At 34.7% G+C, this 25212-nt stretch overlaps 1 protein-coding gene across 2 annotated transcripts in view; it reads left to right on the top strand.

Moving 5' to 3' along the window:
* Window positions 1-19135, top strand: part of SLCO4C1 (solute carrier organic anion transporter family member 4C1) — a 66481-nt gene extending 47346 nt beyond the window's left edge. Inside the window, exons 7-13 of one of the 2 annotated variants that reach the window (XM_022592133.3) lie at window positions 334-478; window positions 892-1087; window positions 6529-6682; window positions 10344-10534; window positions 11809-11873; window positions 13262-13399; window positions 15369-19135. In XM_022592133.3, coding sequence (XP_022447841.1) covers window positions 334-478; window positions 892-1087; window positions 6529-6682; window positions 10344-10534; window positions 11809-11873; window positions 13262-13399; window positions 15369-15529 — 1050 coding nt within the window. In that variant the 3' untranslated portion in view covers window positions 15530-19135. The remainder of the gene's footprint in view (window positions 1-333; window positions 479-891; window positions 1088-6528; window positions 6683-10343; window positions 10535-11808; window positions 11874-13261; window positions 13400-15368) is intronic. The other variant, XR_002647157.3, reaches the window with a different exon arrangement.
* The last annotated feature ends 6077 nt before the right edge of the window (window positions 19136-25212 follow it).

Below are 25212 nucleotides of genomic sequence, written 5' to 3'. Positions count from 1 at the left end.
ATATATAGTAAGACTGGGGAAGAGAACTTTCCAAGCCAGCTTCTACCTCCTTTCCCTGGTCCCTTGCATATGATCAAGGCACATTCACCCTACTGATTAATCATCTGTCAATTTTCTAGGTGCTCCATGTGTAAATTTTCTCAACATCGTATGTATAAAACTATTAGTGATCAGTATTTATACTTTTGTGCTAAAGAAAATGCTGAAATTTTACAAATAATTATATTGTGTGTATTTAAAATGTGCTATTTCATCATGGTACCTACCATTCTAATGCTGCATTTTGCAGTATAATCATAGTTATTCATTTGGTGAACTGTATTTTTTCTTTAGAATTTGATGAGGAATACTGTCTTTATGTGTTTAGTTCTATCAACTTGCTCAGAAGCCTTAGTTACTACTGGATTTGCTACATTTTTACCTAAATTTATAGAAAATCAGTTTGGATTGTCTTCCAGCTCTGCAGCTATCCTTGCAGGTAAAACATTTTCTTTGTTCTAGCTTAATCTAATAATCTTACTTTACCACATTAGATATTTATTAAAATAGCATAAAATTTTGGATAGCCCACTCCTTGAAGTTTAAACTTTACACTGATTTTGATAAACGTTTCCAATTTTCTGACATTAGACAATCTATTGTATGAATTTGAGAGATACAAATGCTATATACAGAGGTAAAGCGAATATATATTAATCTTAATATTCAAAACATTAATTTTATTAATCTCTTAATATAGCCGTTAACTCATTTACTCATGTTGTTTCTAAATCACATGAGTGCTTCATATGTTAAAACCATAGTACTACTTGTTTTTGATGTTTTCCAATTGTTGGTATAAATTACTGAGTATACGTGTATGTTTTCTCACTGTGTCTTCTTTCTCATTAGGGACTGTTTTAATTCCCGGAGCTGCTCTTGGTCAGATTTTAGGTGGTATCCTTGTTTCGAAATTCAAAATGACGTGTAAAAACATAATGAAGTTCGCTTTGCTCATGTCTATAACTGCACTTACACTGACTTTTGTATTTGTTTATGCCAACTGTGAAAATGAGCCATTTGCAGGTGTATCTGAATCATATAATGGGTAAATATATTTCACTGCTTTTTGATATTAATATCAGAGTAATAAACTATGTGTGTATTTCCAAGTATTTGCTTTCTTAAATAAAATGATAAGAAATTGGCTTTTTAAAAAAAATTGGAAGGCTGCTTTTCCTATGTAAGAATATGTAGTTTTTACTTTTAGTTTCAATAATTGATATCATATTAATAGTTGGACATTTTTTCAGAAAGAATTTAAGAAACAACTATTCTGTACTGAGTACTATTCTCGGGGATACAAAGATTAATATTACAGAATTTTTGTCCGTAATGGATTTCAACATCCTAGGGAGAATTTCATATTATATGTTCCTATTGATTTAAATTTTAAAACTCCCTATGGTGAAATTCTCCTATTAGATGGATTGAAAATAGGCTAGTAGAGAAATTAAAATGAAGCTAAAACTAGGTGATACTAATCACTGTTGTGTTTACTTTAGAAGTTCATGTTTATTATAGAGAAATAAATAACTTCTTGTTGTTATGACCTGTAAACATATTTCTACCTATAACTGGTTTGACCATTTTATCTTTCCTTGCCTTGTTTGTTTTGCTTTGAAATCCTAAGCCACAACAGAGGATCAGGCTGTAGGACATTGCCCAGCGGTGTGTTTTATGGCCCACGGTGCTGCTTTAATTGTTTGAATATATGTGTTTGAGACTGTTGAAGGGGATGGTGCTCCAGGTCAAGGACTCTCTAATTTTGTATTAATATGGTATTCAGATAACCTAAATAAAGGGAAAAGTTTGTTTTGAAAAGTTTGCCAGTAACAATTATCATGATTTGTAGCTACTGTTCATGTCTGTCATTCTTTTATATTAATGAAAAATGTTCGAAAGCAATGTTTAGTCCAGCTCCATTACATTTGTTCAACAATTCGTCGACTGCTTCCTCTGGCAGACTTTTATGGCAAAATTCCTACTCTAAAGGAGTTTCCAGGGTAGCAGGATAGATTGGGAAACAAAACAGTGAATGAACAATGAATTAGGTGGTGAGAGATATAAAAGGCTATGGAATTAAAAAGAGCTTTTCAGTTTCTTTAATTAGATTTAGGAATGGCTTCATGGCATAATAGAGAAATAGGGCTAAAATATCCTCTAAGTATACAAAAAGCTTGAGAGAGAAAGATTTGGGAGAGAGGGAATGGCAAAGGAATATGTTAAGCCAAAGCATAAATGCTAGAAAGTGAAGGTACCAGTTTGAATGGCGCTTAGGTCATGTGTCTGGAAATAGTAGAAAGATACCTGGAAAGGTCGAAAGATAGATAGAGGTAAGTTGTGCAGAAACTGACTGACACCTATAAACTTTACCCAAATGTACCCCAAGAAACCACTTTTTTTGTATGTTCCTTTTAGGAGTACAGAAACTTCTGGATAGTTTAATACTACTCTATCACCTTGATGCAGAGATGATGTGGATGTGAATCCATCTGATATTTTCTACCTTAAGCAAGAGTCACTACCAGATGAGTGGCCTTAGCCTAATCAGAAGGGAAAGCAAGTGAAGTGGTGTTAGTTTGAGGTACATGTGGGGGCTGGTCATCGAGAGGTATCAAGGTCTGGGACATAGAGACAGAGCTTAATTACATACACATTCTCAGTGGTGAAAAAAAACTGAAAGTGAGTATACACACATACACACGCACATTCACACACACGGGATGTGTGTGCGTGTGTGTGTAGATTCTATTAATAAAGAGATAAGGCTTGAAGTCACAGTGGAGGTGTGAAATTGTCAGATCTTTTTTTTTTTAGTGGTACGTGTGCCTCTCACTGTTGTGGCCTCTCCCGTTGTGGAGCACAGGCTCTGGACGCGCAGGCCCAGCGGCCATGGCTCACGGGCCCAGCCGCTCCGCGGCATGTGGGATCTTCCTGGACCGGGGCACGAACCCATGTGTCCTGCATCGGCAGGCGGACTCTCAACCACTGCGCCACCAGGGAAGCCCTGTCAGATCATTTTTCTCTGTGGTCCCAGATTCTTAATTTAGCTATGTGCCCTGCATATTAAAATGTCCACATCATGGACAGCTTAGTCATAATAACCTTATGCAAGAAACATGTGTATAAGAAAAAGTACAATGAAAGAACAGACTAAGAAGCTCAAGAGGGCTTCCCTGGTGGTGCAGTGGTTGAGAATCTGCCTGCTAATGCAGGGGCACATGGGTTCGAGCCCTGGTCTGGGAAGATCCCACATGCCACAGAGCAACTAGGCCCGTGAGCCACAACTACTGAGCCTGCGCATCTGGAGCCTGTGCTCCGCAACAAGAGAGACCATGACAGTGAGAGGCCCGCGCACTGCGATGAAGAGTGGCCCCCGTTTGCCACAACTAGAGAAAGCCCTTGCACAGAAACGAAGACCCAACACAGCCAAAAATACATAAACTAATTAATTAAAGTACCCTTAATTAAAAAAAAAAAAGAAACTCAAGAAATACCTCCTTAGTGAAGTGGGAGAAAGAGAGGTTGTGAAGATGCAGGGTTTGTAGTAAGTACACACAGTATTTTTTCCCTATCTGACCTATAGCTAGAATTTCATTGCTTATCTGAAACAGCGCCTTAAAGAGGCATGTCTATCAAGGAGTTGCAGTAGATTTAGGGAAATCTTTGCTTATTGTAGAAACATAATTATAGAATAATAGTTTGGATTCAAATAAGACATTAATGTTTAAATTCAGCTATTCGTGATAAACATGTTTCTCATATATACATATATGTATGCATAAACACACATTTATGTGTATTTTTTAAATTATATATATTTTGTATATAATCAAAATGATATATTTTAAATATTTTTAATATTCAATTTTTAAAAATTTAAGATATTTTGTATATTAAAAAAATAATATGTATATATTAAGAAAATTTAATAAACTTCACAAGCACTGGCTATTTTCCTGGTAATAGTTTCCCCTTTACTTTATGAAATAAACCTTTAGAAGATGTGTAGGCTAAGGTGATTAGCCCTTGATAATAAAGAATATATTCTATAGTTCTTTGTTTCTACTGTAGTTTGCCTCAGACTGTCTTAAACTTTCATGTTCTTAGTAATCATTTATCAATAATATGGGGATTATATATTGGAAATTTTTAACTCAAAAATTATTGTGTTGAGGCTATTTCTAGAGTTGCAGGGATAGTTTTTCTGTCACCTTATTTCTACATCTATATTGTAAACTAGATGTGGGCAGAGACTATCCTGATTGCTTTCATGAATGGAATCATGCTTGACAAAGACATCTAGCAGCAGCCTGTGGAACAGATTTGAAGACAGAGAGACTCTAAGCAGAGAGATGAATTACTTAAAATTTACTCTTTGATCACCCTTTCCTTCAAACTCCCTACTGATTTGTTCCCCATTTGTTTTATATTCTTCTCTTTAATCTGTTTCCTTCATGAGCTGCTTGTTCTCCACTTACTCCTTAGGTATCATCATTTTGCAGCATAGCAGTTATTATCTTCTGATACTTAGATAAATCGCTCATTTACTGTTTTTGATCCCCTTTGCAAGAAACTTGGCTTCATGGTTGCAGGGAATTTTATTCCTCCCTCCCTCCCTCTTCCCTTCCTCCCTTCCTTTCTTTCCCCCTCCCTGCCTTCCTTCCTCCCTCCCTCCCTTCCTTCCTCTATCTTTATCTCTATTTCTTTATTTATTTTAGATATATTTCCACCACTTTGAGTCTAGCACATGATTGGAGCTCACTACGTATTCATGAAATAAATGAACTCCCAAGACCTCTCTGTACTCTTCGACTCTTTATATGGTTGATCTATCATTCTCAGAGTTTCAGCTACATCTATATGCAAATGGATATTAAGATACCTGGCTCCAGGCCAGATTTCTTCACCAAATTTGAGACTGTTAATCTCAATATGTATAAAACCATACCCATCACCTCTTCCCCAGAACTAGTTCTTCTCCACCAAAATGCCAAGTTAGACACTAGGAGTCACTCTTGACTTTTCCATCCTGTTCCTATCTTCAGTCAACCAAACACCAAATCTTACTGATTCTACATCCAAAATATTTCTCAAATCTGTTTTTTTAAATCAAAATTCTATTTTAGTTCTCCTACACATTATCATAATTTATTGCCTAGGGTATTGTAACTGGTCCCCTTCCTCCAAATTCAAACTCTGTATAACTCCTAGGGTTATTTCTTTAAAATGTACTTTTCACATTGCCACTTTTCAGTCTAAAATACTTGATTACTTTTTCAAACTAAGTTAAAGCCCATTGTTTTTTAACAAGGCCCATGAGGCTTTCAACAATCTGGTCCATGACTCTTTTCCAACTACATTTCCTATCACTCTCTGCCTCAGACATCATTCATGTTTCTCCATATAGAATGTTATTTCTCACCTTTTGACTTTTATCAGCTTCTCTGAAGTACCCTTCGCCTTCCCCATTTACTCAGCTAACTCTTACTCATTCTTTAAGACTCATCTCAGACAGATGCTCCTTCAGACCCTCTTATCTAAACTTTGGCTTGTTTTAAGTGTCATTCCTCAGTGCAGATATATAAAATACACTTTGTTGATATCTATAACCACAGTCTATAACCATATTAGTGTATAAATTTGTGTCCACTCTACTCCTAGACTGTGAAATCTTTGAGAATGGTGACTGTCTTATCAGCTTTGTAGTCCCAATACCTAGCATAGGGCCTAGCACTTGCTCAATATATATTGGTTTAATGAACAAATAAATAAGGGATTGGAGAAGTATCTTTGCCTAGGGTAACCCTTTATATTTTAAAAGATGTTCCTCCTATTAAGAGGCAGCATGGAACAACACCGAGCCTGGGAACCAGGAGTATTATATTTGGAAAAGAAAGAAAAGTAAATTAATTTCTCTGGGACTTAGTTTTCCCATTGATAAAGTGAGTATGCTGAAGATTACAATTGTATTCATCCTTCCAGGTTTAAAATTTCACTCACATCCCAGGGAAATTAGGCAGTGTCTGGATACATTTTGGTTGTCACAACTAAGGGGATGCTACTGGCATCCAGTGGGTAGAGGCCAGGGATGCTGCTAAATATCGTACAACCCACAGAACCAGCCCTCCCTCACCCCGCACCAAAAAAAAAAAAAAAAAAAAAAAAGAAAGAAAGAAAAAAAAAAGAATTATCTGGTACCAAATGAGAAACTGCTTTATTTGCTTACTCTGCCTATGTTTTTTAAATCACTGACAGACATTATATTATATAGCTATTGTTTCTACTGCCTGTCTCTTCCACAAGAAGTTAATTAAGCTGTATGTGAAAAGGTAGACATTCTGTTTGTTTTATTTGTTCAGTAATTAAATGAAGTGTTGAGTAAGTGAATAAATGATTGAATGGCAAGATATAACAATGCTTCTGAACTGTCCATTAAAAGTTATAACATAGATAATTTACCCATCTTTTATTTCTTGTTGACAGGACAGGAGAACTGGGAAACTTGATCGCTCCTTGTAATGCCAATTGTAACTGCCTGCGATCATATTATTATCCTATCTGTGGAGGAAATGGAATCCAATATTTTTCTCCCTGCTATGCAGGTTGTACAAATTCTGTTTCCAAAAGACATCCAAAGGTAACTTGGGTCTTTACCTTACTTTACCTTACTTCCTTTACCTTAATGAGGCAGTATGTTTATTTCTGATGCCCTTCCTTATCCCTCTAGTGGTGTTATGCTGTGCCTAGTCTTTCCTTCCTGGCCCACCTCCTCCATTCAGAAGCCAGGCATAAAGTTTCAGTCAAGTAAAATGAATAAGTTCGAGAGATCTGCTATACAACATCGTACCTGTGTCAACAATAATGCATCGTACACTTAAAATTTGTTGTGTTCTTACCTTAATTAAAAAAAAAAAAGGCCCCTGACCACTCCATATGAAAAAGATTCTTCTTCCTTTATACCTCACATTCAATTACTGTTGAAAAATCAATTTAGCAGTTCTTCACATACATCTTTATAACATCACTTCTGTTATAGAAGTGAAATATTATTTACCTTTTTACATTGTTTTATTTTTTCTCAACTATACTTTATGTCGCTGGAAGTCAGGGAACTTCTCTTACTCTTACTGAGTACGGTGTATATAATAAAAACACAGTAAATATTTGTTGCTTTTAATTGATACACCATGGACACATTAAAAATATATACAGATCACTAATCTGTTCTCAAATGCAAGTTTACTTTTAGCTGTGGATTAGAATGCATATCAGGACTTCCCTAGTGGTGCAGCGGTTAAGAATCCGGCTGCCAATGCAGGGGACACGGGTTCTATCCGTGGTCCGGGAAGATCCCACATGCCGCGGAGCAACTAAGCCTGTGGGTCACAACTACTAAAGCCCATGTGCTCTAGAGCCCGCATGCCACAACTACTGAGCCCACGCACTGCAACTACTGAAGCCTGCGCACTCTAGGGCCCGTGCTCCACATATGAGAAGCCACCGCAATGAGAAGCACGTGCACTGCAACGAAGAGTAGCCCCCGCTTGCTGCAACTAGAGAAAGCCCGCGCGCAGCAACGAAGACCCAACACAGCCAAAAAATAAATAAAATTAAAAAAAGAATGCATATCAGTTTACCTAAATATGATTTCTTTTTAATACAATTAAATGGTTTAAGAAAATCCAATAGAATTTTGTTGTACTACATCTACACTCTAAAGATTTTATCTTCGTTAAATTTAATAGCCTGGGAAGAAATAATATTCACATTACTAGTAGTACATAATAGGTAATGTTATGCATTAATAGATAATGTGATAACTTTAAAAAGACCTGAGGGAAATATGTAATATGATATAAGAGACTACAATGAATAAGGTATGTAAGAATTATATGACAAAACAGCACAATCTTGGATATTTGAAATATGTATTAGTGAAATGGCATTCCTTTTCCTATATAAAGATAACTTTAAGATTGCAAGAAAAGATTTTTACATAAATAGAAATCATTAATTGAAATAACCTGTAACAGTACTTAAGCTTTCTTTTAGAACTAACACAGATGTCTGTATGTGTGTGTGTGGTTATACACATTTATATGTTCATATATATGCACATAACTATATGTCTGTACATATGTATACATATCTTTAATGATTTTGTGTGTAATAAATACATCAAACATTTATCTCAACAGAGATGTAGGATTTCATCTTTCTGCTAGGGGTAAACCAGAATGTGAGAAACAGTATACATTTTTTTTCATATTACCTAGCTTATAGACTTAAAAATAGTTGTCTAAGAACATTGAAAAATATGCCAGAAAAAATGTGGTGAATCATAGCAGACTTAATAGACTGGGTTGACGTGCAGTTTTAATCCTTGGAGTAAAACTAACTAAATAACTACCATAAAGTTCCTGTGAAAATTTAATGAACGATTACCATACCTTCAAACCAGTGGACATCTGGGGTTGCTTTAGTTTCAAAACAGGTTGAGAAAATTAGGTGTTTGTGTCAGTTATAAGGAATCAGATTCCACAAGTGAGCATAATACATATCATAGGTGAAGGTAAACTATTCCTTTGAGAGGCAGATAAGTAGGTAGCATTTTCCTGTATATAAAATATCATCAATCAATAAGTGCTATTGACTAACTCTAATTAGAAGATTATGACAAGGAATTAAATTAATGGAAAGGTTTTACTCACATAGCAAAATGTATAGACACAAATACCGTCCTGCACAAGGAAACCAAAATAAATGAATAAATAAGTAAATAAATAAAAAATCTAATACCCAGAGCACACTTAAATGGTATTGGTTATTTTGACATGGTTAATTCGATATTTATATTTGTCACCAAATATTATCATCACCATTTTAAACAATAAATTGTCTTCTAGGGATTGTTTCAGAAAAGCAAGTTATTTTGACTTCCAAATTTTCTTTTTGACCTGGCTTTTTTATGTCCAACTAGTTAGTCCATGTAACAACTCATTTTTTCACAGGATCTTTTTATGAAATATATCAGATAGGCAAAATGCATTGATAATAATGTAATAAATATCTATGCACATTTGTTCACAGAAATAGAATATATTTCCTACCAGTGATCTGAACTACAAAAACAGATGTTGACTAGCAGCTATCTATATTATAGGCAAATGTATACTTTTTTATGTAAGAGAGTTGTAAAGCTTCATTAAGATACAAAATACTGTTTTCAGTTTTCCTTCTTAAAAATTTTAAAGGCTACTTTATTTCATTACTTGACATATCGGATTGCTGAGTATGTAATATTTCATTTTAGGAATGTCACCTGCATATTTGATTTTCCTGAATCAGTACCAGTGGTCTCTGGCCTTTGGGACAGTAAAAGCACCACTTCACTTTGACTTCTCTAGCTCTGCTCTGACTTTACTGAGGCCTTAAACATATAAAAAGATTTGTAGTAAGGATGGGCTTGAGATGTAAAAAGCCTTTAAAAAATGATTATGCCTAACTTTTCAAATACCTGAACTCTTTTCTTACAAAAGTAATACTTGTGATTTTTAAACATGTTACTTTCCAACATTTCATATTATTAATTTATATGTATACATATATGTGCATATATATGTGTATATATATATTAAATAGTTAATATGTTAATAAAAAATAGCCTTCAGGATAACATAATAACTTCTAGTTTTTGATTATCATAAATATGTCATCTTAAGAAGGATCCAGTTTGCTTTTGGTAAAACAATTCAAAAAGTTCAGAAAATTATAGTAAAAAGGTTTAGTTGAAAGTAGTTTTTTTTTCCCCAAACTCTTGTAATGTATTAGTTAATTTACTGTGGCAATTGTTAAAATTATAGTTAGTTCTTTCAAACTAGCATAGATAGTGAGATTGTCACTATGCATGCTTTTCTTTGTGTCCTAATAATGGAAAAGAAGAAAGTTAGGAAAACTATTTGAACAATTGTGATCTATTGAAAGCAGCCTAGAATGTGTGAGATCATCTAATTGTTATATTCTTGTCAATTTGTTTTATAAGACATGAATCAATAACAGGTTACAAGTTAAAATAATGGACACAAAAGTCAAATACAGATTATTCTGCTTTGTAACTATGGCCCCTTGTTTTCACTTGCTTGATTTCTTAAGGGTTATTACTGTTTCTTATCACTATTTGATGTGTATGAATTAAGACTGTGTAAGTGTTTGCCATGTCTAAAACTCACATAATTTGCAATGATAAAATATGTTTTGAAGATAATCACTTTTAGTATGTTTATGTCTAATATTTCCAGGTATATTATAACTGTTCATGTATTGAAAGAAAAACAGAAGTAACACCTACTCCATCAAGTTTTAGTTTTGAAGCTCAAGCTGGGAAGTGTTCAAGTCAATGTAAAAACTTGCCTGTATTCCTTGGCATTTTCTTTGCTGCAATTGTTTTTACCTTCATGGCTGGTACTCCTATAACTGTGTCTATCCTAAGGTATGTGTTATATTGTGAAATTTGCCATCCCTAAGCCAACATGTTGAATGAAAAAAAAATGGACTTAGGGATTTATTTGGGGTTTATATTGACTGTTGGTTCCAATACTAATTCAGCCCTTACAAGATCATTAGTTCTGTGGCATTGGGAATGCTACCTCATTGAACCCAAGATGTTTGAGGCTTTAACAAGATCATGGTTGTGAAAGTGTCTTAACATTGCCTACTTGGCATGTACTCGATGCTAGTTTCTCTGCTTCTTTCATGAGACTTCGGTTGTAAGCTGGAGTTATAATCATTTGCATTTGAGTATGGTGGAAATGGCAGTGCATTCCACATGTGTCAGAATCAGAATGATGTGCATTCTGTCTTATACAGTAGGTGCTGTGATATTAAACCTTCCTGTAAACAGTAAAATATGCTGGCTGTCCCCTGGCTCTTCAGTGTTTTGTGCTTTCATTGGCTCTTCTTCCTTCCACACCCCTTTGTAAAAATATTTCCTATTTGCCCTTCCATAAGCTCATCAGCCTTTCGATATCTTTCCTAACAAACTAGCTTTTTCCGTCTTCAATTTTTGTTCCTTGATACTCACTGCTTTTTCACATACTTTTTGACAAACAGAAGCTTCAGAGATTTTGTCTAAAAACATTAAGTCTGTTAACATAACACCTATTACATCTATGTCGCTTTCTACCTACGTATATTTTTTTTAAAGACTACTTGATCTCTTCTATCTCCCATCTAACTCTCTTGTGTGCCAACATCATGTCTCATTCATCTCTGAGAGTTATTACTTAAAGAATTATTGTTGAATCAAATTGAGCATCAGAAATTGTTTTACACTACCTCAAATTTGTAACCGTAACTCACAGGTATGATTTCTGTCTCAAAGTTAATAAGAGAATAAGAATTATTTGCTTGCAACTTAAGCCATATGACTTGTAACTTATGGGATAGTCGAATAGAAGTCTTGTTAATGAATGTCCTTTCTTCTTTACATTTGCTAAAATTCATACGTATTCAATACATTTGTTAAAACTCATTTGACTCCTTTTTGGTATTATTTGCAGTATTTTAGTTGAGATAACATTTTTCTTCTCTTATAATTCCAGAAAGGTTGAACTGTATATAAGCTGTTATGAATAATTTGTTTATTTCATGTGTATAGTATTTGCTTTAATCTAGAAATGCTAAGCTGTTACAAAAATGAATTTGCTCAAAGAGTAAATATACTATACTACCATTTTTTGTCTTATATGCATTTAATATATCCAGGTGTGTTAATCAAAAGCAGCGGTCTCTAGCATTGGGAATACAGTGTGTGTTGCTTCGATTATTAGGTATGCCATTTTTCTTAATGCATTGGTAACTGTTGGTTATTTTTATTCATTACTGTTATTGATTTATTCACTTACAGTATGTGCCAAGAAAACAATTAGTTTAACTGCAGTGGAACTGCAATTAGTTTCTGCAATTGTCATTGAACAGAGCTGTTTTTCACTATTTAAGATGTGGCATTATTTATATATCACATAGGAAAATAATGACTTTACTTTTCACCTACCTGATTGGTTAACTGTTGTTTCCAGTTCTGTTGCAAATATAATCCTAAAGAGTATATTATATTTATTTAAAATATAACATATTATCATCAACACATTTCTAATAGAGCAAGTAAAAGACATAATTTTTTTTCTATTCATATAAAACCCATCACCAACATAAATTATGATAAAATCTTATTTATAACTATTGTAATTCCTTTTCCTCTCTGTATTTAACTCCATTTAGGACATAATTATGTTACATTAGCATTGAAAAATGATGAATTTATATGTTTCAATAAAAACTGTGCTGTGAATATTGTATCTAGTTAAGAATTGATGGAAGAAATAATTTATGCCAGAAAATTTTTAAGGTTCCAGATGTAGGAAGAATAATAAGGCAGAAACATGTCTTACACGTAATTATATGTGTGTATAATTTTACGTATAATATTATACCCATAATATTAAGATTATTTATAAAAATAAAAAGCAGGAAACATTAAGAGATCCCCTAGACCAACTTTTCAGTTTTTTAGATGAGTAAATTAAGGACCTGAGAGATTCAGGGATTTGCCCATAGTTGCACAATTAATGGTGAACTAGGCATGTTAGTGTGAATGTTTGTGTGCATGTACATATGTACATTCCCATGCACATTTATGTCACCGTATGTATGTATATATATATATAAATATGTATACTCACACACCCACATTAGTTTACTTGCACATGCACACACACCCGCACACACACGTGTAATATATATGCTGTAGTTTAGGAGACTTATTCTGTGCATCAATAATTTTTTTTTTTTAAAGTATAATAGCTAATTTCAAAGACATTTATTAAATTAGAAAAGCAGTGAGTTAGAATATTTACTTAACTAAATATTAACCCAATACATGACAGAGATGTTTATTAAAATAATTTCTTGAATTGATTAGAAATATATAATATGTATAATTATTTTAGAATGTTTTATCTGCGTTTCTTTATATTCCTATTACTTGTACATGAACTGATTGATTTGCATATGGGCAGATTAATACCTATATTTATATAAAATATATACATAATCATATATAAAAAATTTGTAATTATAAACTATAATCTTCACTTATGTGTATATATATATATATATATAATCACTTATATATAATCTTCACATGTAATTCTTCTAGGCACAATACCTGGGCCTATTATATTTGGCATCACAATAGACAGCACATGTATTCTCTGGGATATCAACGAATGTGGAATTAAAGGAGCTTGCTGGATTTATAATAACATCAAGATGGCCTATATGCTAGTGGCCATAAGTAAGTGGTGACTTTTTGATATCTTTAGAATAAATGGATTATGTCAAGAGAAAAAAAATCTTATTGTTACTTACTTAGCTTTTGAAATGTTCAGTCCATGCTTTTGGATTATCCTATAGTCCTGAAGCCGAGATCACTTATCATAGCATATTATAAAAGTCTTACCTGGAGTCTGCGAGGCTCAGTCTAAAATAGAAGAGAGTAACATTTTAGCTTTCATCATATCACATATCACATAATTTTCTTTTAACAACTTCTCTCAAACTTTTTTTGGAAAGTATAACAAAAAGCTAAAAGAGAATTCTAAGAAACTGAAACGATTATCATTTAGGCACCTGGGCTTTGGAAAGCACACAGAGCTGAGGTAGGGAAGTATTTTCTGGCTCTAAGGCAAGTTGTGAAAAACCTTTTTATGGTTTACAAGGTTAGCCATGATGTTTAACCCTTTTTGCCTTTGGTAGTCTGTCTTCCATAGTCTTGGTTAAGCAATCAATGAAAATTAAGAATAAGGAAACAGATCAATGCATCTAGTTTGAAAGAGTATGATAAAATTTAAAAAAACAACCTAAGAAATTAGAGTATTTAAAAATAGAGAAATTCTAGATATAAATACACACACATACAGAGTTGACCCTTGAACAACATGGGTTTGAACTGCTCGGGTCAATTTATAAGCAGATTTTTTTCAATAAATATGTACTACAGTACTGCACAGTCTTCAGGTTGGTTGAATCCACCATCTGGAACCGCAAATACAGAGGGCAGTCTGTAAAGTTATATGAGGATTTTTGACTGCACGGGTTGCCGGTGCCCCTAACCCCTGAGTTGTTCAAGAGTCAACTGCGTGTGTGTGTGTGTGTGTGTGTGTGTGTGTGTATTTAAAATAATGTGTGATTTTCATTGTGATTGTGGTGTGATTATTTTCACACATGTATCAAGATAGCTTGTTTCTCCTACATGTGTTTAAATCCATAGTATGCTGTCTGAATTTATAATGACAGAATAATAAATTATCCATTGAAGAAATAAATATATAAATCTAGCAAAATAATGAGAAGATAAATATTGACTAGAATAGGCAAAATTAATCTTCCCATCACTTTTACCTGTTAAAAAACATTTTTATTCAGTGTATTTTTATGCTTAAAAATTTATTTAATTGGTTATGTTTGTACTTTTTGTCCAAAAAATATAGATAACGAATTGTTCCTTTACCTACTCTGTAGTGAATATGAGACTTTTTTTCCCCAAAACATATATACCTTTAAATATTCCAAGAACATTGTAACAGTAGTACCTATGTAATTGTTCTTCTTATAAATCTAGAAATGCTAGCGCAGTGAGTATTCCTGTTTTTCAAATACACCGTTTGAGTAAAATATTAATGATTAACACAAATTAGCTACTGCAAAAACCATATTGTGAGGTCATTTAATTTATTTGGCTGGCACTTTGATGCTTGTACTGTGACCAGAACTAGTTTTTCTTCAAATAACTGAGCTTAAAATCAGAGTTCTTTGAAGACAAATTGAAGCCTGTGAAGAGTATTGAATGTTATATATTCCCATAGAGGCTTTCTTTTAAGAACTCCAAAGCCTTTTTTATTTTTAGAATTACTTTTCATCATGGACATGAAAATGTTGCAACTTATTATTCAGGTTCAAGGATGTCATAAGCTATTTTTCCTTGGTTAAGAATGTATTATTGTAACCAAAAATAGAATAATTATTGTACATTTTCATTGTTTAGAAAGAAAATAAGGACTAGTTCATTGAATTATGGACAGATGTTCTACTGAAGAATAGCAACTTTCTCACTAAAGTTTTAAAAATTTAAAACATAAAACTAATTGCTTATATACTTCTCTTTAAGTAGTGAGTTTCTACTCATGAAGAATTTTTCAATGAGAATTAATTTTTGTAATAATTAAAGGCCCAAATGCATGATTAATATTTGTTTCTATATTTAGGTGTTACTTGTAAAATTACCACCGTTTTCTTCAATGGGCTTGCAGTCTTTTTGTATAAACCGCCACCATTAGGCACAGATGTGCCATATCAAAATCAGGATTCAGTTGTGACTACGGTTTCATTAGAATGTGATCTCAGCAAAGCAGGGAATGATGGGTAAAACAGCAAAAAAGAAGATTGAAAATTGGCCTCCATCTGTAAGAATACACATTGTCACTGCAGCATTAACTATACAATATGGACAATCATATTTTAAAAATTGATATTTTATAATTAAATGTGTTTTCTGTATATGTATGGACTCTTAATTTGGTTTTGTTTTAATATAAGAAACAGACCTGTGCCTTCAAGGCCCATCAGAAGCCTCAAAACACACACACACACACACACACACACACACACACACACACACACACATATACACACAGAGATACATCTAGGTACGAAATCCCCAACTAATAAACTATACTAGAAACATAAAACCAATGATTAGTTAAAAGTTTACATTTTAAAAACAAAGTGATGTTTCTATCCCTCTTACAACTTGTCTTATCTTAATTATCATTGTCAATAGTTTGGGCTTTTTTAGAAAATTTATGGTGTAAAAATTTAGATTCATCAAGTTTATGTTCGAAGTTTCAAGAACTGTTATTGAAAGACCATGAATTTAAAACCATCTAAATAATATTATTTGATTTTAAATATACATATACTAATCTGTCCTGGATTTATTACAGAAAGTTACTGAACTATTAGAATATTGGTTAATTACCTTCTTTGTGTCCCAGTACATAGTGAATTCAGAAATATTAGCATTGTATGCACATATCTTCACTTTAACTCAAGAATTCCAGAAAGTGATTTGTTGATATTGCTGATTTTTAACACTTACCTCTTATTACTCTGTGATAGTTTTATTCAATAACATGTCTTCCAGAGGGATGTGCCAGCTTCAGTAAAGAAAAGTGCCAATTAGACAGGAAAAGATCTCTTTTTTTTTAATGGCTTACATGCATTTTATTGATATTCTTTGAAGAGATTTCTTAATGAACTACTGATCAATGTTTGTATACTCAGTACTTTAACTTTTCTCATTTTCAAAACTGATCACCTTTAACTTTTCTCATTTTAAAAACTGATCACCTAGTACATTCCTTATAGCACTTCAGTAGTGCTTTGCTCATAGTAGGCACGTATTATTGTTGTTTGATTAAAACATTGAACTCTACTCTTTAACTGATCCACTTATTTAAAGATTAAGTATTTCACATATATGATAACATTATAATTCCATTTTTTCAGATCAGACTTAGGCCAACTTTGTCTACTCAGAATGTGGAGGAGATAGATCAGTGAACATCAATAAAAATAACTGCTACCTGGTCAAGAATTTTACTGATTAAGAGAAGTGCTGAAGTTCATACCCATTTGAAATTTCATAAAATACGGCTACTAATTTAATAAGATTCATTATCAGCTTTTTCCTAGGTTAGCTTTTTACAAGTAGTGTTTTATATACACTGTGATCAGAATAACAAACAGAGTAAAGGCCTGATAGGAGACCAGGATCAGAAGCATTAGTACTTCACAGAGTTTAGGAGATTATGTTTGGTGGTAATTAGTGGCCAGTGATGATTCAAGAAATGAGTAGCATTTATAAATTGAAATGCAAGAAGGAATGCATTAGAGTTAGGCAAGCAAGCACACTTGAATATTAGAGAATTATAGGAGCAGTGGGTCAGGAATCAGAGGGACAGACCTACATAAACCAGGAACATATAAACACCAGAGATCAAAGCCAGATGGGTGGTCAAAAACCCAGGTATTTGAGAAGCAGGAAATTCATAACAACCAAAGAGACAGTTCAAGGTAGGCAGGGGAGCAAACACGTGATACCTCAATTCAGAAGCAGTCTCCCTCCCACCCAGACGGACACATTTTGAATTCCTCTTCGAGCCAAGGCTAAAAGGAGATTTTAGGCTTTCTATATCCTATACGTAGAAGTAGGGAATTGAAACATTTTCTAGCTGTAAAATAATGGCAAATCCTCAGGAACTCATTATTAGAGATGTGAAACAACAGAAAGAGAGGAAACAATAATTATAAAACATATTAGCCTAAAGCCACTTAATTTAGAGAAAAGAAAAAAAATCACCCCACTCGTAGATATAGTTCGATGAATAAGTCACTAAATAATTGGCATTCATAATGATTTTTAGTTATCAAGGGTTTCACTGTATTCAGCATACTCAATTTTAAAGATGATAAACATTTTTACAAAGCTTTAAATGAAAATGATTAAAGTGAAAATAATTTTGGCACTTGAAAGAAGTCAGACTTTTATTTATAACATACATATTTACAAAGAATACCTCCTCTTATGATAGGGCAGTATAGACACTACTGTAATTTATAAACATTGTTTATACTTTTGGATTTACCTAGATTATATGAGTTGGTATTATGCTACTCTTAGAACATAATTTTTCATAATATGTATTTTTCATAGTTTATAATGATTTTTAAGTAAGTTTGAATCTGTAAGTTGACTATGGTGATTTTTGTACATAATTGGATATATGTCTTAAAATTTAACATTTGGATTTTCTTAATTGTAGGAAATACAAATGTAAAACTCTTATACATGGAAATAACTGTATATAATTGTTTAGCTATGTAAAGTGACAGAAAATACAAGTAAAATTTTGGCTCTTATTTTTTCAAGATTTTCTTTATTATAAATAATTATGGAAAATATATATATATTTTTAAAATATCAAAATGTTTGTATTAGTTTGTTTTAAGTGTTTAACCTTATTAAATGTCACAGATTTTGAAATATGATTTGTCTCTGTTTATGTATACACATACATTTGATGGCTGGGAGAGGGAAAATCTGTACTTTTGAAGTTGGTGAATGTAATTTAATTAATCCAGTAATTTCTGCTATCTCAATGGATGTATTTAATTCAATATAAGCCATTCCTTATGAAATATAGTCTAAAATTCTTTCATATAACATTTTCCATGTAAGACAGATGAATATATAGGATTTATATGAGTAGGATATGTGTTACAGATGGTTTATTGTGAAGTATCTGACACCAAAAGTAATGTGTCTTGGAAAGGTTATATTTAATTCATCTTGGGTTATCAAAATTCTCAGTACAATATCTTTAAAGAAATCAAATTGGACATTAATTTGAGATGTAATATTCTTTTCCCCTCACTATAGCACATTCAGGTTCCTTTAGCCTTTTTTGTATGTACCCCAAACAATAAACATTAACATATGTTACATGTGAGTGATGAAAAATAACTAAGAAATCAAAAACAGATCTGGTAAATTGGATCAAAACATTTTAGAATTTTACCTAAAATGAATATAGCTTATAAAGATTATCAAGAATTGACATTCTAGTTTTTTCTTTTTAGATTTAACTTGTCTATTTTAAAAATTTTATTTTGTAATATTTTAGACTCTTAAAAAGTTGTAAAAATAATACAATTCCCCTATAAGCTTTACTCAGCTTCCCCTAATATTGACATTTTACATATCCATAGAACAATGACCTAAACCAGGAAATCAGTTAATACCACATCTGCAAAAGGGCGTGGCAGAACTATTTACTATGATGGTAGTTTTATTTTTGAATTGTTGAACTATGCACATTAAAATGGTACATTTTGCCATAGTAAATTATGCCCCCAAAGAGTTGATTTGCAAAGAAGAAATGATATTAGAAACAATGTTAAAAAAACAACTATTGCTGGGTGTTTCGAAGTCAAATGAGAAAGCCTAAGAGAATCACGCTAGTGATGAGGGTATTTCTAAGAAAGGAGGCTGGTATCTCCTCCTTACTTGGATGTTTGTTGAGTTCAGTCCCTCCCGTCAGAATGGAGTATGTACCCCAACATGTTAAGGCAGGACAGGAACACAGAACTGGGTTCCTGGCTTAAGCTGAGGGATCACAATGCAAAGAGAGGAAGCCTCAGAGGGTTAGATGCACTCATAACATCTGAAAATGAGAATTTCCCATGTGCCATGAGATCATGAGATGCCATGAAATGTGACATTCTCGAGCTGCCCTGATGGGACTCTGCCCAAAAGAGCTGCCTGCTATGAGGGCCTACTACAGGAAGAAAGTAAGGTGGGTAGGTCTGTAAGAAATCAACTCAAGGGAGCGTCAGCCTGCCTGGGAATTGATAATTTCAGATGTCAGTATTGACCCACAATTGCACCCCATTGTTAAACCAGCTTTTATAGACTTGCCATAATGGAGGGCATGGAGGTCAGCCAGGGCTAGTCAAGAGAAAATTATGTAGGTCCTGGTGGTGTCAGGTTTTCGCCTCTCTTCCTCTATTCCTTCCACCGCTTCCTCAGTGCACAAGAATACAGAAGATGAAAAGTCAAGATCTCCCTTGACTTACAACAGGGTTATGTCCTGATAAACCCACTGTAAGTTGAAAGTATTGTAAGTCAAAAAAATGTTTAATACACCTATCTATCAAACATCATGACTTAGCCTATCTTAAAGGCACTCAGAACACATATTAGCCTACAGTTGGGCAACATCCTGTACACGAAGCCTACTTTATAATAAAGTGTTGATTTTATTGAATTCTGAATTCCACAAAGTGAAAACAGAATGGTTGTATGAGTACAAAATGGTTGTATCGTTTACCTCAGTGACCACGTGACTGGGAGCTGTGGCGGCTGCTGCCCACGTGGCAGCAGAGTATCTACAACATATCGCTGGCCTGGGAAAAGATCAAAATTCAAAAGTCGAAGTACAATTTCTACTGAATTAGTATCACTTTCCCACCATCCTGATCTCAGAGAGACGGCAGTGAGTGGTCCTGAAAAGAGATCTTAGTTCCCTGCCCAGGAATTGAACCTGGGTAGCCTGGATGAAAACCAGGAATCCTAGTAACTAGACCACCAGGGGCTGGAGGCTAGAAGCAAAGTGGCCCTGGCTCTTTCCCCTATTTGAAAGCAAGAATGTTTCAAGGAGGCAAAAACTGTAAAAACAGGTACAATGTTTATTATTAAAGACACAGCACAATGTATGGGAGAGCACACAGAGAAACAGTTTAGGACTGAAGCTAGGCAGAGATACACACCCGGAGAGAAAGGGTGTGGGCGTCCTCTCTACTGAGGAGGAGCTCAGTAAGTCAGAAACTAGGCAGAGATACACACGCGGAGCGGAGCGTGGGCGTCCTAAATGAGGAGCGCAGGAAAGAGGTGATTTAAATCACTTACATAGGACAGTCCTTCCGGGTCTTTGTTTACTTTGGCCAATTGTTTGTTTCTTTTTTCCCACATGTGACCTGTTCTAGGATCCTCCCCAACATGCATGCGCAAATGTTTGCTAAGATGGATCCCACCACAGAGGCCTGTGGGTGCATATCCACACTTATTATGGGGTGGCGGCCCCTCCCTTTTTGACCCCCAGGGAGCCTTCCTGCGCATGTGCAGACAGGGAAGTTTTCCTTGACCTCAGGAGTGGTCATCTTATCTCTTTACTTGAGCAGAGCTCAGCTTCTGCGACTAGCTTTGTCTTGGATTGTCTGGGTGAGAACAAAGCTTCAGTTTTACTCCACCTGACAGACACCAGCTGTCCAGCCCAGGGGCCCATCTATCTCCTACCTCAGTCCTAAAGTTGAAAAAACGGTAAGTGGAACCATCGTAAGTTGGGGCCCATCTGTAGTGAGGAATTTAACCTACTGCTCTTATTAGGACTCTTTTCCACAAGTCAGTTCTAATTCGGGGGCCAGAGAGAAATGGAACCTTTCTGATACCTAAAAATGGCCACATAGCTATGGAATCTATCCAAGAATGTTTTCAAGGGGTAGAGCTAGCAGATCCTGCAGAATGTACTTGAAGGTAACAATGGGATTAAAATGTTTTTCATGAGTTTCACCTTTTTGAATTACTGTACTATTTTTGTATCCTTTTACTTATTCAAAGGAAATAAACATTATGGGTTTAGTATATTTCTTCCTCTCTAACCTGTGAAAATATTTATTTCTTAACTTTTTGAAATTCATTAACTAGTGTTTGGATTGAGTTGTTGGCTAAGATGACTATAATTGAAGTCACCTGTGGAACATTAAAACAATGTTCAAGCCCCATCCAGGACCAATTAAATTCGTTAAAAATTTCCTAGGTGATTGTTAAAGTGAAATCAGGGCTGGAAACTTCTGAATATGAACTAACACATTGAGGAAGATGGGGGAAGAGCATGAATCGCATTTTGTGGTCAGTGATTTAATTATGTTTTCTTATTTCTAATTTTGGTCTCTAAGAAAATACAAGTTTGGTTTGAAAGTAAAGGAGAAAGAAGAAATAATTGGGTAATTTTGCTGCTGGGGCTTTCTTCTCAAAACACAGAAGCAGGGACTTCCCTGGTGGCGCAGTGGTTGAGGGTCCGCCTGCCGATGTAGGGGACGCTGGTTCGTGCCCCGGTCCGGGAAGATCCCGCATGCCACGGAGCGGCTGGGCCCGTGAGCCATGGCCGCTGAGCCTGCGCGTCCGGAGCCTGTGCTCCGCAACGGGAGAGGCCACAACAGTGAGAGGCCCACGTACCGCAAAAAACAAAAAACAAAAAAACACAGAAGCATGTGTTACTCTGGGATGCAGTAAAGTGAGTTGAGGAAGAAAGGGTGACAGTAAGTTGGAAAGCAATGGAGAGAAATTACCTGTTCTAAAATTTTCCCAGGGCTATTCCTTTCAGAAATAAAAAATTAGAGACAGCACTTGATGAACTCCTTTTCTAGTATTAGGGAGGTACTTCAGTAATAATGTGGACCTAACATTTACTACAGCCTGTTTCATGGAGGGATCCAAGAATAGTGGGGTTGAGTGCATGGCATCATGTGGTGATGGGACATGAGAAATTCTGATAAATAAAGTAAAACAGAGCAGATTTGACATAACTAAGTGGAGAGGAGAAAGACATTGACAGACATAAAACAAAGACATCCTGGCACATGCTCCTCAGCAATATTCCTGAGATCCTTTAAAGAATATGGAAAAAACTGATCCATCTGGTTTCCCAATGACAGGACACTGGCTGGTCTTTGCTACTTGTCAGCAAAGCAGAAGCTTGCCCACAGAAAGGAAAAATACATCACTGATTCAAATGTATCTGAATTTTTTTCCTTCTCCTCTCTCTTTCCCTTGCTTTATATACATCCTGCTTTTGCCTTGGTTAGAGTAAATCAGGTTATTGTTGGCTTTCTTCTTTCTATAAGTAAGTGGTGTAATGATAATTACCATAGGTCTTTGACAAGGAATTTGACGTTCTGAAAATTATAAGCAGCAAACCTGTTGGGTAACACTACTCATGAAAACACTTTAAAAAAACATAGCAAAGATCAGGTAAATTCTAGTGAAAATGAGGCTGCTCTTGCTTATTGAAAATATCAGTTTTGTTTATCTCTTGGGTATGAGGAAATGAGCTGGACATGTTACACATTTTATACTCACTACAGTCCTATCAATTGTTTCACATGTGAGACAACTAAAGCCTAGGGAAATTAAGTTTTCAAGGCCACAAAGCTAATAAGTGTCAGAGCTAGAACTTGAATCCAGGTATCTTTGGCTCCAAAGCTTAGGCTTTTTCTTTTTCATTGGAACATGCTGAGGTTATTAGATTTAAACAAACAAACAAAAAACCTCAAACACATATTTTAGTTAGGTGATTACCCAATATAATAATAGAATAATAATTCTAAAATTATATTTTATGAAGTTATAGTCGGTAAGCAAATTTAAGGCACTTAGACATGAAAATAAGCTGGTCTCCAGAAAAAGTGTTAAAATCCTTTCATAGCCTTTCCAGGCTTGCAATTTATATTTTTACCAGCAGGTGGTAGTGTTGGCTTGGCTACCACAGTAAAGGTGGTTTGCTTTTTGAACCTTTTCTTAATTTTCTTTTTTTAACATCTTTATTGGAATATAATTGCTTTACAATGGTGTGTTAGTTTCTGCTTTATAACAAAGTGAATCAGCTATACATATACATATATCCCCATATCTCTTCCCTCTTGCATCTCCCTCCTCTCACCTTCCCTATCCCACCCCTTTAGGTGGTCACAAAGCACCTACCTCATCTCCCTGTGCTGTGCAGCTGTTTCCCACTAGCTACCTATTTTACATTTGGTAGTGTATATATGTCCATGCCACGCTCTCACTTTGTCGCAGCTTACCCTTCCCCCTCCCTGTGTTCTCAAGTCCATTCTCTAGTAGGTCTGCGTCTTTATTCCCATCCTGCCCCTAGGTTCTTCATAACCTTTTTTTTTTTTTTTTAGATTCCATATACATGTGTTAGCATATGGTATTTGTTTTTCTCTTTCTGACTTACTCTGTATGACAGACTCTAGGTCCATCCACCTCACTACAAATAACTCAATTTTGTTTCTTTTTATGGCTGAGTAATATTCCATTGTACATGTGTGCCACATCTTCTTTATCCATTCATCTGTCAATGGACACTTAGGTTGCTTCTATGTCCTGGCTATTGTAAATAGAGCTTCAATGAACATTGCAGTACATGACTCTTTTTGAATTATGTTTTTCTCAGGATATATGCCCAGTAGTGGGATTGCTGGGTCATATGGTAGTTCTATTTTTAGTTTTTTAAGGAACCTCCATAATGTTTCCATAGTGGCTGTATCAATTCACATTCCCACCAACAGTGCAAGAGGTGAACGTTTTCTTGATGGAGGATTCTTTCTGGCTCTTTGGTAAAAATTACATTTTCATTTATTCATTTCCTATCCTTTTAGTAATTTTGCCAGAATTCTTTTCTCATGCAGATCATTGGAAATATTTCCAGTTAGAAGTGACACTATTCAGTAACTAACGAGAATTATTTGGCAAATGCAGCAGAACGGTTTTCACTATGCTGACTTTACCCGGTTAGAAATACGACGGCACATATTTCTGATTTCATGGGTTTTGTCTCCAGATATTGACCAAGAGTGAATTTTTCATATTATTCTATATTTTATTTTAAAATACCAAAAAGCTATTTAAATTATCTTTCATAAAAAGAATTTGATCCTTAAAAAGCATAGAAAAAAAAACCCCAAAATAATAAATTTCAAAATTTTGTTCAGATTGTCTTTCCATGGGTAAGCATGAATTCTGTACATCCTGAAATTATTAACATTCTTTTACTGTTAGGCTGGCATTTCATCCCATCAGTATCTGTAAGACCTTCTCAAAATCGAATTAAAAAGAACAAGTCTGAGCTGAGAACATAAATAATATGCTCTCATATTTATACTTGCTATTAAAAGGAGATACCAGTTGTGTTTATAATGCTCAAACGCTTTTTGGCTAGCCAAGAAATGCATTATGTTATATGTAGTTTTCTTACAAAACTGCCTCTTAAGGTTTTCTTTTTAAGCCAATAGGGGCTTTAGTATGCAGTTTTGTGACTAAAGTTACTCTCCTCAAAAGTAAAGCAGTTAGGGCTTCCCTGGTGGCGCAGTGGTTGGGGAGTCCGCCTGCCGATGCAGAGGACACGGGTTCGTGCGTCGGTCCAGGAAGATCCTACATGCCGCGGAGCGGCTGGGCCCGTGAGCCATGGCCGCTTAGCCTGCGTGTCCGGAGCCTGTGCTCCGCAACGGGAGAGGCCACAACAGTGAGAGGCCCAAGTACCAAAAAAAAAAAAAAAAAAAGTAAAGCAATTAAAGGTTTAAACAAAAAGTCAGAACATTCAGCTTCCAGAAACGTTTATTGACAGTTTACTTAATGCCAGGAACCCTAAAAATTGGGGGTTGGGGTGGAATGAGAAAGAGAAAGAGATGGAGAGAGAGGCCATCTGTCTG

This window comes from Delphinapterus leucas, chromosome 3 (genome assembly GCF_059928025.1).
Source record: "Delphinapterus leucas isolate spDelLeu-1000000601 "Yukka" chromosome 3, BTC_Dleu_Yukka2, whole genome shotgun sequence".
In the NCBI taxonomy this organism is placed as follows: Eukaryota; Metazoa; Chordata; class Mammalia; order Artiodactyla; family Monodontidae; genus Delphinapterus; species Delphinapterus leucas.
This window is presented reverse-complemented; position numbering and strand designations above follow the sequence as displayed.